We start from the raw sequence: 13,063 nt of genomic DNA on the forward strand, positions 1-13,063 counted from the left end.
TTTTGTATAAAAAATTTACACAACATTTTCTATCATACCAAATATTAGTTTAATAGAAAATACACATTTCCTAAATATGCTAACCAAATTCGATACAAACCGTTTACCCACAATATGTGATTTGATTGACATAGCAATTAAAATTGGTGTTGCTACCTATGTTTATTTACAAGTATTTGTTAAAAAATTAATGTAGGGACGTAATTTTATGTATTTTTTTTTTTAATTTAAAGGGTGCTTATAGAGAATTTCAAGTCTAAATGCGTAAAAATTCTTATAGAAAATCCATATGGAGCGTATTTATTATTATGATTTTAGGCAGCTGTTATTTGGTCTGGAGCCTAACATAGTCATATTCATATTCATTTATTTATTGCATCACATATGTATGTATGTACAGTAAGGTCTTATAAAATATGTAAGGTAAACATATGGGCCCTAAAGTATGGGAACGGCACGGGAGAGGTGATATTGACATATTATGACAGAGCATACAAATCGGAAGATCTGAAGTCTCGCTCGGATCTGAGACCTGGTCGCTTACTATGGGCCTCATAAGAAGGCTCAAGGTCACCCAAAGGGCGATGGAGCGTGCTATGCTCGGAGTTTCCCTGCGTGATCGAATCAGAAATGAGGAGATCCGTAGGAGAACCAGAGTGACTGACATAGCCCGCAGAATCGCTAAAATCAAGTGGCAGTGGGCGGGGCACATAGCTCGTAGAGCTGACGGCCGCTGGCGCAGGAAAGTTCTTGAGTGGCGACCACGAGCCGGAAGACGTAGCGTGGGCAGGCCTCCCACTAGGTGGACTGACGATCTGGTGATGATCGCGGGAATTGCCTGGATGCGAGCGGCGCAGGACCGGTCTTTGTGGAAATCCGTGGGGGAGGCCTTTGTCCAGCAGTGGACGTCTTTCGGCTGAAACGAACGAACGAACGAAGTCTCGCTAACGTTTAACGTCACAAAAACACCCTCCCGTGCCGCTGCTATTCCTCAGGCACTGATTGTTAAGTGCTAGCCCTATAGTATAAATTGATTGTTTTTGTAATTAATTCAGAACGACTGATAAAAATTACTAGTTTTTTGTTCATATTAAAACCAAGTTCTTCACAATAATAAAGCATTTGTGTAGGCCATGTTATTATTTATTTTGATATACGCCCATTATAAGACCACTTTTAGTAAATTCTTCAATATTAACATAATTACTGTAATGAGGGTTTTCGCGAATGAAAGAGCCGCTAGATGGCGGGACGTGGATGTGGGGTCTGACTGCTGCGTGATTGGTGGATTTTGACATATCTGTCAATGTCATGTCAAAAATAACCTATCATGCAGCATTTGGATCTCGCGTCTACGTATTGCCATCTGGCGGATTTTTCATTCGCGAAAACCCTCATTATTTTAATTCGCGGTCAAAGTATACAACGATGAGTTTTAAATAATTGAGAAATAAAACTTCATAAAGATTTTGGATTCTAACTAATTAACTACCTTATTATTTAGGGATAAAAATATAGAAAGAGGAGCTAAGGATAACAATTTATATTATACGACAGATATTTATATTTTTATACATTACATTATTTTATTTAGATTAGAATCAATTTGATCCTTACAATTTAGAAATATAACCGATGGGCCGATGTTTTTTCTATCTATTGATTGTTAAAATTTAATTTAGTAATTATTGAATTTTGGAAAACTATTTTTACTTATGGCAACACACATCGACAGTACTCTATGGTTAGTTCATAATATATTGTCACAGATTATATTCAGCCCATCATATAGAACACAGCCCTAAGTGATTATGAACAGTGATTAAAAATCTAGTTTAGTGCGACGGTCACACTTCAAAACAATAAAGCTTCGACCGAACCAACACGTGCAAATCGCCATCGCCGACGCAATCATAGGCCAATGACAGGACACGCGATTAATGACAGGACGCGCGACTAATGACAGGACACGTGATTAATGACAGGACGCGCGACCAATGACAGGACAAGCGACCAATGACAGGACGCGCGACTGAGGAAAGGACGCGCGACCAATGACAGGACGCGCGACTGAGGAAAGGACGCGCGATCAATGACAGGACGCGTGACCAATAACAGGACGCGCGACCAATGACAGGACGCGCGACCTGTCATTGGCCTATGATCGCGTCGCGATGGCGATCTGCACGCGTTGGTTTGGTTGAAGCATAACATAACACTTAAGACTCAAGTAAAATTTTCAAGTGGAGAATACCATAGACAAACGCCTTTTTGACAACCCTGTCTTTTATGATTAAACTAATGAAACTAAGGATTTAAATAAACAAAACACGATTTTGTTAAAGAGTATCAAGCAGGAAGTATTTATATGAAAAATAAATCAATTTTTTTTTAAATCTAAGTTCCATAAATCAACTAGTATTTTAAATAAGCAGTTCCATAGACAATCCCTAGATCTACTTGGTGAAGCTTTGAATCAAAAGCTGTACCGGTCTAGATCTCATAGACGCTTCGCGGTGAATCCACGAGCGTTTTCCTTGCTTTCAGCAGTAATTCAATCAAAATGGAACCTTTGTATTGCTACAAATATAAATCAATAGTATTTTATGAGTTAAGCCTTGTCAAATATGTAATTTGAGAGAGATGTGACTTGTGCATACTTAGAAATAGTATGTAGAAAAATGTAAACAGTTTGGGGTCATTTTTTTGCTTGTTCTCTAAAGAACAATAGAAAAAGTGTAATCTGTTGTCCAGCAGATAAAAATGTGTTAGCAGATTCGTGTCATACATAAATTCATGAATGTTACAAAGATGGCGCCCTTAAACGGTGGCCAGTCAAGTAAATACAATGATGACACTTGATTATTGTCACAGAAAAGTGACATCTATGTTCAGAAATATGTCAAACGTGTTCACAAATATGTCAAACGTGTTCACAAATATGTCAAACATGTTCACAAATATTTCACACATGTGTTCACAAATATGTCACACATGTTCACAAATATTTCACACGTGTTCACAAATATGTCACACATGTTCACAAATACTTCACACATGTGTTCACAAATATGTCACACATGTATTCACAAATATGTCACAATATGTGTTCACAAATATGTCGCACTTTTAATTTAAATACACAGATGGCGCTTCTAGTACAGTGGCTAGTCAAATAAATACGAAACTTCAGAAAATTTATTAAAAATCATCCGTAAAACAAACATTAGCAACGTAACCGAAAATCAAATCAAATCGTCAATATCTAGAAAAGTGTGACCGTCCTAGTAATAAATTACCTTCCGCTATAGTATTTAGCCTTGTAGCACTCGAGGTACTTTATCCTTACCAGTCAGGCATCCGTCGATATGCTCTCCTGCTCAGCCTCCTGGCTTTCTCTTTCCTGTTTCCTCTCTTCCGGTTCTTCTGTCCTCTCCTCTTTCTGTTCTGAGGGTCTGGAGTCGGTGGATATGGAGCTGGAAGTTAGGCTGTTGGGTTGGGATGACTCTTTGCTTTGGGGCTCTTGTGAGCTGCGGTTCTCTGTGCTTTTTTCTTTTGAATCTGTGGATGTGGGATTTTTTGAGATTAATAAAGTCTATTGTAGTTATTTAATTTTTAGCGTTAAGAGTCGCATCTCAAACTAATTTGAAAATTACAAATAACTTGAAAAAATCGAACTGCCTAATAACCCACGACCTTAGGCCGTTTGATTTTTTCAAGTTATTTATAAAGTCTATTGTAGTTGATAGTCAGCATGAAGTAGTTCGTGACACCCAAAGTGGCCAAAAAGTTCGCAACACGTCTTTGTTACAATTAAAATGAGGTTGTGTGTCAACTTTTTGGCCACTTTGTGTGTCACGAACTATTTAACGCTGACACCACTGGCGAGTAAGATGTGACAGTAGTGAACGATAAATCTTAATCTATTTTACCATACCCATCGACTTCATACCCCATAACTAAAAAAATCCTTTCAACTAAATTATATTCTAAGCTATTTCTAAACATGCACTTGCATTTGCGTCAATGTGGAAACCGTAACGCTTTGATATAAAGCTCATAATCGTATGTTCCAAATGAATGATCTACCATCTTAAAATGGAAACTGAAATCACAGCTTAAGGCGAAAACGAAAATCAAAGTATAAACCATACACATGCGACTAAATGAAAATAAATGGATGATTCCTACAAATGACATTCTATAGTCTGGTCGCTGAGCACGTAGAATTTTGTCCAATGACCCCAAGCTACCTATCCTTATCGCTCGCGCGTAATTATATTGCTATTTATTATAATTACGCGCGAGCGATAAGGATGGGTAGCTTGGGGTCATTGGACAAAATTCTACGTGCTCAACGACCAGACTTTAAATGAACTCAACAAGAAAGTACTAACATAAAACAAAATAATGGTCAAACTTAAAGTGGGAAACTCCTTCCCATTGTTCTTATAACATAGTCTTCGACAGTCTTCTCTATTTTCTAATTGTTGTTAATGCGGGAATTGAGCCACGCGTGCAGAGAAAGCTTCGCCCAGAGAAGATCTTTGGGAACAGAGGTGGTGTTAGGTAGGGTTAACAGAAAGAGGTATATGGGCAGGTATACATTAAAATCGATATAACAAGTCAGTCAAAACATTTAAAACTCAAGAACGGCTGAGTTGATTTTGAGCTGTAGGCTTTGCTCTATTCGTTTCCAGCCCAAATAGCAGAATTTTAAAATATCAGACTAATTCAAATTCATATTTTAAAAAATACAGCTTCATAGGAGTAGACTTTGTCTATCTGAAATAATGTAGCCCTCACATAATCAGATATTGTTTTAAATAGGCAACATTTCAGAGATTAGTCTTTTCTTATGTACAAACTTATAAAATCAACGTTTTAACTGTGGAATAAAATTACAGTATGAAACTTTTATTACTTAGTCATCTATCTATCGTCTTGCAGTGGAAGGAAGCTTTTGAGTTGGGAAAAAACAATAAAAGGGGAAGTATAGGTATATTACTTGTAAGGATAAAATATGATGTAGGTACTTACCAGCGCCGTGTGTCGCGGGCCAAGGCTTTCTGACAAACATGTTTTCTACGATCCTGTCTATGTTGTCCTTTTCTGACGAGTTTACTGGCCTGCAAAACAAATTAGGTATGTATAAATATTCAAGAAACAATTGGGTAAAAATACTTATAAGTGACAGTGACGAACTACCGTTATTATAATTGCTTTTCTTAGTGGTCCTTAATGATATATTAATCGGACTAATCTATACTTATAATAAATCTGTAGAGAGGTCAATTCTGTACATTAAATATATTTTCAAAATAACTATCAGGGGGTGATTAGTGATCGATACTGATGCCAAAAATGCAATCAGTAAAATTTTTGTCTGTCTGTCTGTCTGTCTGTATGTTCCTTATAAAAACAAAAACTACTCGACGGATTTTAACGAAACTTGGTAATTATTCTTCATACTCCTGGGCAGGTTATAGGATACTTAGGAATTCCCACGGGAATGGGAATTAGCGGGAAAATCGTTTTGTATGAAAAATCTGAACCGCTTAAGTTAGACGCTTGAAATTCGGCATGCAGGTACCTTAGTAAACTTAAAGCTTAGTTACAACAGGATATTGCAAAATTCCCACGGGAACGGGAGTTAGCGGGAAAAAACATTTGTATGAAAAATCTAAACCGCGTAAGATAGATGAAGGGGGTAAAACGGGATCCACGCGTACGAAGTCGCGGGCGGCCGCTAGTTGGCAAATAAGAGTCAACAACCTGACTCTTATTCGCCTTGCATCTTGTTGTTAACAATCTTTGGAGTAGTCACATTTTGAAAGCTCATTAAAAGTATGTCTATGGGTCAATGTTGGCTACCGTATTACTATCTAATTTATTCCTATCACTTGCTAGTAGCTAAGACAATGGCACCAACTGGTGAGGACTTTCTCTCACGAGCACGTATTGGCGCCTTTGTGACTAAGGTCCCGTCACTCGCCAACAGTAACGCTAATTAGTGAGCGCAAATACGGCAGCTTGTATTGGTGTAAACTATCCAATACAAATTAATACTTCATGTTAGTTATGAAATATACCTGCCCCCGTTGGTACACCGCGTTAAGAATACACAACTATCGCTCTCCGGTCGGGTGCATGCTAGGAATAAGCAGTAGCAATGCTTCGCTCCCGTTCGTACATTACGTTGAGTATGCAGTCATTGCTCGTCATTCGGGCGCGTATTGTGACTATGTATGAGTGCAGGTAAAGCCTGGTCCGTGAGCACGTAGAATTGTCCAATGACCCCAAGCTACAAATCCTTATCGCTCGCGCGTAATTATATTGCTGTCGCGACTGTGCGACGGGCGCCCGCAGTGGGTAGCTTGGGGTCTTTGGACAAAATTCTACGTGCTCACGGACCAGGCTTTAGTCCTTATTCTGCTCTGTCAGGTCTCCCGTTGGTACATAGCGTTAAGAATACACAGTCATCGCTCACCGGTCGGGCGCGTGCGGGCGCACGATGGGTATGCCCCAGCTAGGAATAAGCAGTAGCAGTGCTTCGCTCCCGTTCGTACATTACGTTGAGTATACATGTATGAGTGCAGGTAGTCCTTATTCTGCTCTGTCAAGTTTCCCGTTGGTACATAGCGTTAAGAATACACATTCATCGCTCACCGGTCGGGCGCGTGCGGGCGCGCACGATGGGTATGCCCCAGCTAGGAATAAGCAGTAGCAGTGCTTCGCTCCCGTTCGTACATTACGTTGAGTATACATGTATGAGTGCAGGTAGTCCTTATTCTGCTCTGTCAAGTTTCCCGTTGGTACATAGCGTTAAGAATACACATTCATCGCTCACCGGTCGGGCGCGTGCGGGCGCGCACGATGGGTATGCCCCAGCTAGGAATAAGCAGTAGCAGTGCTTCGCTCCCGTTCGTACATTACGTTGAGTATACATGTATGAGTGCAGGTAGTCCTTATTCTGCTCTGTCAGGTCTCCCGTTGGTACATCGCGTTAAGAATACACAGTTATCGCTCACCGGTCGGGCGCGTGCGGGTGCACGATGGGTATGGCGGCGGTGGGGCATCGCTGCAGCTAGGAATAAGCAGTAGCAATGCTTCGCTCCCGTTCGTACATTACGTTGAGTTGCTCATCATTCGGGCGCGGTTTATGACTATGTATGAGTGCAATCATTCGGGCGCGGTTTATGACTATGTATGAGTGCAGGTAGTCCTTATTCCCGTTGGTACATAGCGTTAAGAATACACAGTCACCGCTCACCGGTCGGGCGCGTGCGGGCGCACGATGGGTATGGCGGCGGTGGGGCGGCGCTGCGCGCGCGGCTGCGGCGCGGGCGGCTCCTGCTCCGCGCAGTTGTAGTACGTCACGCCCCCCGCTTGTGTGGCCTGAGGGAAAGACAATAATAAGTTTTCAACAATTTCCTTTTTAGGGTTCCGTAGCCAAATGGCAAAAAACGGAACCCTTATAGATTCGTCATGTCTGTCTATCCGTCCGTCCGTCTGTCCGTCCTTATGTCACAGCCATTTTTTTCCGAAACTATAAGAGCTATACTGTTGGAAACTTGGTAGGTAGATGTATTCTATAAACCGCATTAAGATTTTGATGCAAAAATAAAAAAATAATAATAAATATTGGGGGCTCCCCATACTTAGAACTGAAACCCAAAAAAATTTTTTTTCATCAAACACATACGTGTGGGTTATCTATGGATAGGTCTTCAAAAATGATATCGAGGTTTCTAAAATATTTTTTTTTCTAAACCGAATACTTTGCGTGACAGACGCTTCCAAAGTGGAAAAAAGTTGGTCCCCCCCCCCCCCTCTAACTTCTAAAATAAGAAAATGAAAAATCTAAAAAACACTTGGCCGGTTTTTTAACATTGCTTTACTTGAGTAATTCATAAGTAGAGGGAGCTTTTATACTGTAGTTAAAGAGTATATTTTCTTCAAGTGGCATCTACAGGGTGGAATTTTGTAATGCCAGTTTAACTACAGTATTAAGTTAACTATAGTAAAAAAAATACTAAAAGAAAACATTCCTTTATTCCATTTCATACGTAATTTCCCATCACCCAAGAATCCTTTTCGAGAAATCAACTACTATTTGCGAAAATTTTTGGCCCACCCTGTATATTGACAGTTGTATGTCACCTCTCCCATACCTGACTCAGGCTAAGCACTCACGGCGCGATATTCACCCGCGCCCGCGGCGGTCGTGGAATTGCTGTTTTATTTCAAAACTCACGGGAGCGGTTATTGTAAGAACAGCGATTTAAAATCGCGCCGCGTGCTAAGTCACTGGTACAAAACGGGCGCGGGTGAAAATCGCGACATGAGTGCTTAGCCTCAGTTAAACGCTAGACCTATAGATTTGATCAAACAGCGCTTTCTAAACAATATTTCTCTAGTAGTTTACTTAGAAGTGTGTGTTTGTGTACTCACGTAGTTGTGGTGCTGGTGCGGGTAGAGCGGGTAGGGCGCGGGCGGCGGGAACATGGCCGCGCCGCCGAACACGCCGCTGTTGGCGCCGCCCACCGCGGGTTGCTGTTACAAAGAGGAAACTGATAAATACAAGCTTAAACATCCTACTAATATTATAAATGCGAAAGTTTGGATGTCTGGATGTCAGGATGTCTGGATGTTTGTTACTCTTTCTCGCAAAAACCACTGAACGGATTTTGATAAAACTTTACAGTATTATTGTTTATAACCCAGAATAACATATAGGCTCTAATTTATGACGATCTGTGAAGTTCAAGCGGGTGAAGCCGCGCGCGCAAAAGCTAGTTATAAATAAAAACCGGTCGCCGAGCACATAGAATTTCGTCCCATGACCTCAAGCTACCCATCCTTATCGCTCGCGACGGGCGGCCGCAGTGTGTTTTTCCTATTACGCATGCGTATATCCCGAACTCCACATCACAGGAAAAAGGCACTCCATTAAACTCTAGTATCAGGCTGACGTCACGGTTTCGTAATAAGAGTAGGCGCACACCGTTGATTTTTCGTCGGCCGATAGTTTAGTCGGGCAGTTGATCAGTATGGGCATAGTATGGGAGTGCGCACACTACGCCGATTCGATTTGGCAGACAAATTAAAATCGGGCACAACTATCGGCCAACTAAAAATCAACGGTGTGCGCCTACTCTAAGGGTTTTACTGTACATGCAAAACAAGGGGACAGGGTGCCGGTAAGATGAGCTGACTGACCCCCCCATAAAAATCGTATGCTCCTGTATCTTATACTGTTTTCAAAGGGTGACCTAAAAACCTTTAAGCAAGAATACTGACTTGCAGACCCCTAGGACAGAAACGGTACGTCTATGCTACCGTATTTGTACTCACTAATTGGTACCACTGGCCAGTGACAAGATACAGTTTAACAGTAAGTAACACACTATCCATTATTATTTCATTTCCGGCGTAACAGCAAATAGTTGCGAACCCTGTCGTTATTTCTAAAATAATATGTAATAGAAATCGAACCATTGCAGTGCTGTTAACGTATTCGATTAAAACTCCTAGATATTGTAAAGATTTAAGCACTGATATTTACCTGCATATACTGTGCGGGCATCATTGCTGGCGGTGCGTAGGCTTGTGTTGGTTGGAGTTGTCCTGCAATTACAACATTTTCACATCATTATACATACAAGCAAACCAACCACCAACTTTTGTGGCGGTCAAGCTGTAGATCCTGGCTACACAGGAGTTGCAGTGGTGGAAACGAGAGGTGGGAATAGTCCCGTATACAAGCAAACCAAGCTCAGTTCTACCAGAGTAAATACAAAAGAGTAGGTCATCTTTATAGAAACGCACCGAGCGCGGTTTGTATGTGAGCGCGCGCCAATACGTATGCGGCGCGCACGCACACACTGACAAAATTCGGCCTATTCATTTGTATTTACTCTGGTTCTACAGTGTATTCGATGAGCAGAATAACGTTTAGCGTAACCCATCCAAAGCGTGATTTTGCCGATATAAAATTGCTAGTGATCGAGAGAGACTAATATTTTTTGTGCTGATTCCAAAGCTCTCCATGTTTACTCCAGTGTCTTAATTAAATACACTCACTAAAATAACTTAGTATAAGATTGATATTTGCATGACTAATGAGGTTAAACGTGAGGTCAACCTGTTATGTTACCACCTTTCACACCATGGTAAAAAGCAAATAAATAATAGACTATTTGGCACCACTCCCCACTAATTCGAAATCACAACTTTCTTTTTTTAAAAGACACTAATTTCCAATTACATTTAAATTAAGATTTTTGGTTGCATTGTAATTGAAAAAAGTAGTATAATTGAGTTGACAAAACAGTGACGTGACGTGCCTTGCTTGCCTTGCAAAATCTGTGGGAGAGTCTCGTTTTGACAGTTTTAAAAAGTGCGTCAATGAGGGTTTTCGCGAATGAAAAATCCGCCAGATGGCAATACGTAGACGCGAGGTCCAAATGCTGCATGATTGGTTATTTTTGACATGACATTGACAGATATGTCAAAATCCACCAATCACGCAGCAGTCAGACCCAACATCCACGTCCCGCCATCTAGCGGATCTTTCATTCGCGAAAACCCTCATTGATTGGTGGTTTCAAATACCGTATAGCTGAATTTCAATCACCGAATAACTTTTAGCTGAAGAATATAATTGGCACATTTTTACGCCCGTATTCACAAACGATGCTTGCTAAGTGGCGCAGGAAATCGAAAGAGCTCTGTGATTGGTTCGTGTCACCCTGTGCGTCCACGCGCACTGTGAGACCTCATAGTAAACCTTGTGAATACGGGTGTTATACCCACTAAAGCTTCAACCACACAAACGGCGCGATCATAGGCCAATGACAGGTCACGCGGCCTGTCATTTTTCGCTTTTTTTTTTAACGGACGCGCGCTTGTAGCTTGAAGAGCTTTTCCAGCTTCACCGGGCAGAGTGGCGAGTACAGAAGGTACTCTAGCCGTTTGGCGATCGTCGGTGCGCGTGCCGACGAGGCCGAGTGTGGGCTCGAGCCCAGGCAGACCGACGTTCGCGATCGGGCCGTATCGAGCGCATAAGGCGCCCGATCACTTTTCACTCTTTCTGTTCCTTATAGTAATAGCAATTACAGGAAGAACTGATTTTTTTTTCGAGCTGCTAATGTCTTTAACCTTATGGCTGGCGATTCCGATATTGATTTATTCAATTCCAGCATAAATAGTGTTAAACGAAATCTCTTCAAAGACTGGTTTGATGTGCATTCTTGAAAGGAGCTTTTTTTTGTATTAAGCTTTAATTTAATTAGTAGTAGGTAACTTTGGCTTGGTAACTTCTTTTCTATTTTTGTTTATTGATAAACAAGCATTACTCAGGCTCTAAATGTGAAAACATGTTGATGGTTATAAGTTTTCTAAAATATTAGTCTACATAGTTTTTACACTGTATTGTTTTCCTTGTAAAATAAAAATAAATAAATAAATCAGTGGCTAACCCAACTAGAGGGTTGCCCACCGCGGTGTTGGACCAAAGCCCAGCCTACGGCGGGCTCACTCTAAGTGGGCCCGATCGAGGGGACTACGGACGCGGCCTGAGGGCGCCACGGTAGGCTCGGACCTCGGCTCAGGCCGTGTCCGGGGGACGGATTGGGATGTTTCCTGGGTAATAAAGCAAGAGTTTCAATTAGTCCGTCAGTTAGCCTATCAAAAACTACTCGACACGTATTTTTCACTATTTAAAACTAATGAAAATGTAAAGAGATAAAGCGTGCCAAAGTTCTAATGAAAAGGCCCGTGACGTCAGTGAGTGCGTAAAAGTGCAGCACTTTGTGACGTCGCGCGGAACTTCAACGCACTATAACTTTGTAATTATTTGTTTGATTCACAATTCAAAATATACGTGTCCAACACACTGAAAACCAGCGTCGTGGCCTCCCTCACCGGGGGCCACGGCATATGCTGAGTGGGGTCCCATTGCGATGGGCATCGCTGTGCGACAGGGTGGCACTGCTTAGTTTACTTGCTCTTTCATTGTATGTTTTATGTCACCTCCGTCTTATTTGCTTTTTTTTTATTTTACCTCTTTTGTCTTTTGTGATGTCCATAGAAATAAATGTTTCTTTCTTTCAATGTTTTTTATATTAAAATTGACGGACTAAAAAATTTTTTTTAAGCCTATTGGGTCATTTTTCGCGCGAGCTGTCATTGGCCTATGATCGCGTCGGCGATCTGCACGCGTTGGTGTGGTTGAAGCTCAAATAGCTGGAGTATTGCAACCAAGCGTATTTACCCATAGCGTGCGGTTGCGGCAAGTTGTGTAGATGCGGCGCGTGCACCAGCTGCTGTTGCTCCAGCAGACCCAGCCGCACCTGCTGTGGGAAAGGGACACATATAGCGCGTGCGAGCTTACTGCCTGAGCAGTTAAAATAATTTGCAAACATATCCCTAAATGGAAAAATAGGAAAAACCCTTAAGCCATTTTAAAACACCTATCTAACGATACTCCACACGATGGTGTAGAAAATGAAAAAAAAATCAACCCCACTTTACATGTAGGAGAGCTACCCTAAAAAAATGACGTCTTTATTAGTAATGCAGGATGAACAAACGTGTAGCTAAGAAGTGTGGTAGCTCAATGAGGGCTATCGTTTTAGCGCTCACCAGTTAGCGCCACTGTAGAGTAAGGTCCTGTCACTTGTCAGTAGCGAAGACAGTGGCACCAACTGGTGAGCGCGAAAGTGGTAGGAGGACTATCGTATTTGCACTCATCAAGATGGCGCCACTGTAGAGTAAGGTCCTGTCAGTCGCCAGGGGTGCCAACTGTTAAGTATAAAAACGATAGCCCTCATTGATGCGCACTGAAGGACACTGTCAGTACTACCATTGAATTTTATTTCTAACTAGCTTTCCGCCCGCGGCTTCGCCCGCGTGGAATTTTGTCTGTCACAGAAAAACTTTATCGCGCGCGTCCCTGTTTCAAAAACCGGGATAAAAACTATCCTATGTTCTTTCCCGGGACTCAAACTATCTCTATGCCAAATGGCAATGCCAGATTTTGTATGGAAAGTGGCGTCTT

At 41.5% G+C, this 13,063-nt stretch overlaps 2 protein-coding genes across 2 annotated transcripts in view; one reads left to right on the top strand and one right to left on the bottom strand.

The window, feature by feature from the left end:
• Positions 1-1,331: 1,331 nt before the first annotated feature.
• Positions 1,332-13,063, top strand: part of LOC135082867 (dual specificity protein phosphatase 23-like) — a 239,321-nt gene continuing 227,589 nt past the window's right edge. Inside the window, exon 1 of the mRNA XM_063977628.1 lies at positions 1,332-1,341. The gene's annotated coding sequence lies outside the window, so the exon portion shown is untranslated. The remainder of the gene's footprint in view (positions 1,342-13,063) is intronic.
• The window catches only part of LOC135083023 (uncharacterized), a 48,111-nt gene continuing 37,129 nt past the window's right edge, over positions 2,082-13,063 (bottom strand). The window contains exons 14-19 of the mRNA XM_063977787.1: positions 12,278-12,359; positions 9,569-9,630; positions 8,455-8,556; positions 7,274-7,398; positions 5,041-5,129; positions 2,082-3,561 (exon numbers count right to left, since the gene is read on the bottom strand). Coding sequence (XP_063833857.1) covers positions 3,353-3,561; positions 5,041-5,129; positions 7,274-7,398; positions 8,455-8,556; positions 9,569-9,630; positions 12,278-12,359 — 669 coding nt within the window. The 3' untranslated portion in view covers positions 2,082-3,352. The remainder of the gene's footprint in view (positions 3,562-5,040; positions 5,130-7,273; positions 7,399-8,454; positions 8,557-9,568; positions 9,631-12,277; positions 12,360-13,063) is intronic.

The sequence above is a fragment of the Ostrinia nubilalis genome, chromosome 22 (genome assembly GCF_963855985.1).
Source record: "Ostrinia nubilalis chromosome 22, ilOstNubi1.1, whole genome shotgun sequence".
Classification (NCBI taxonomy): Eukaryota; Metazoa; Arthropoda; class Insecta; order Lepidoptera; family Crambidae; genus Ostrinia; species Ostrinia nubilalis.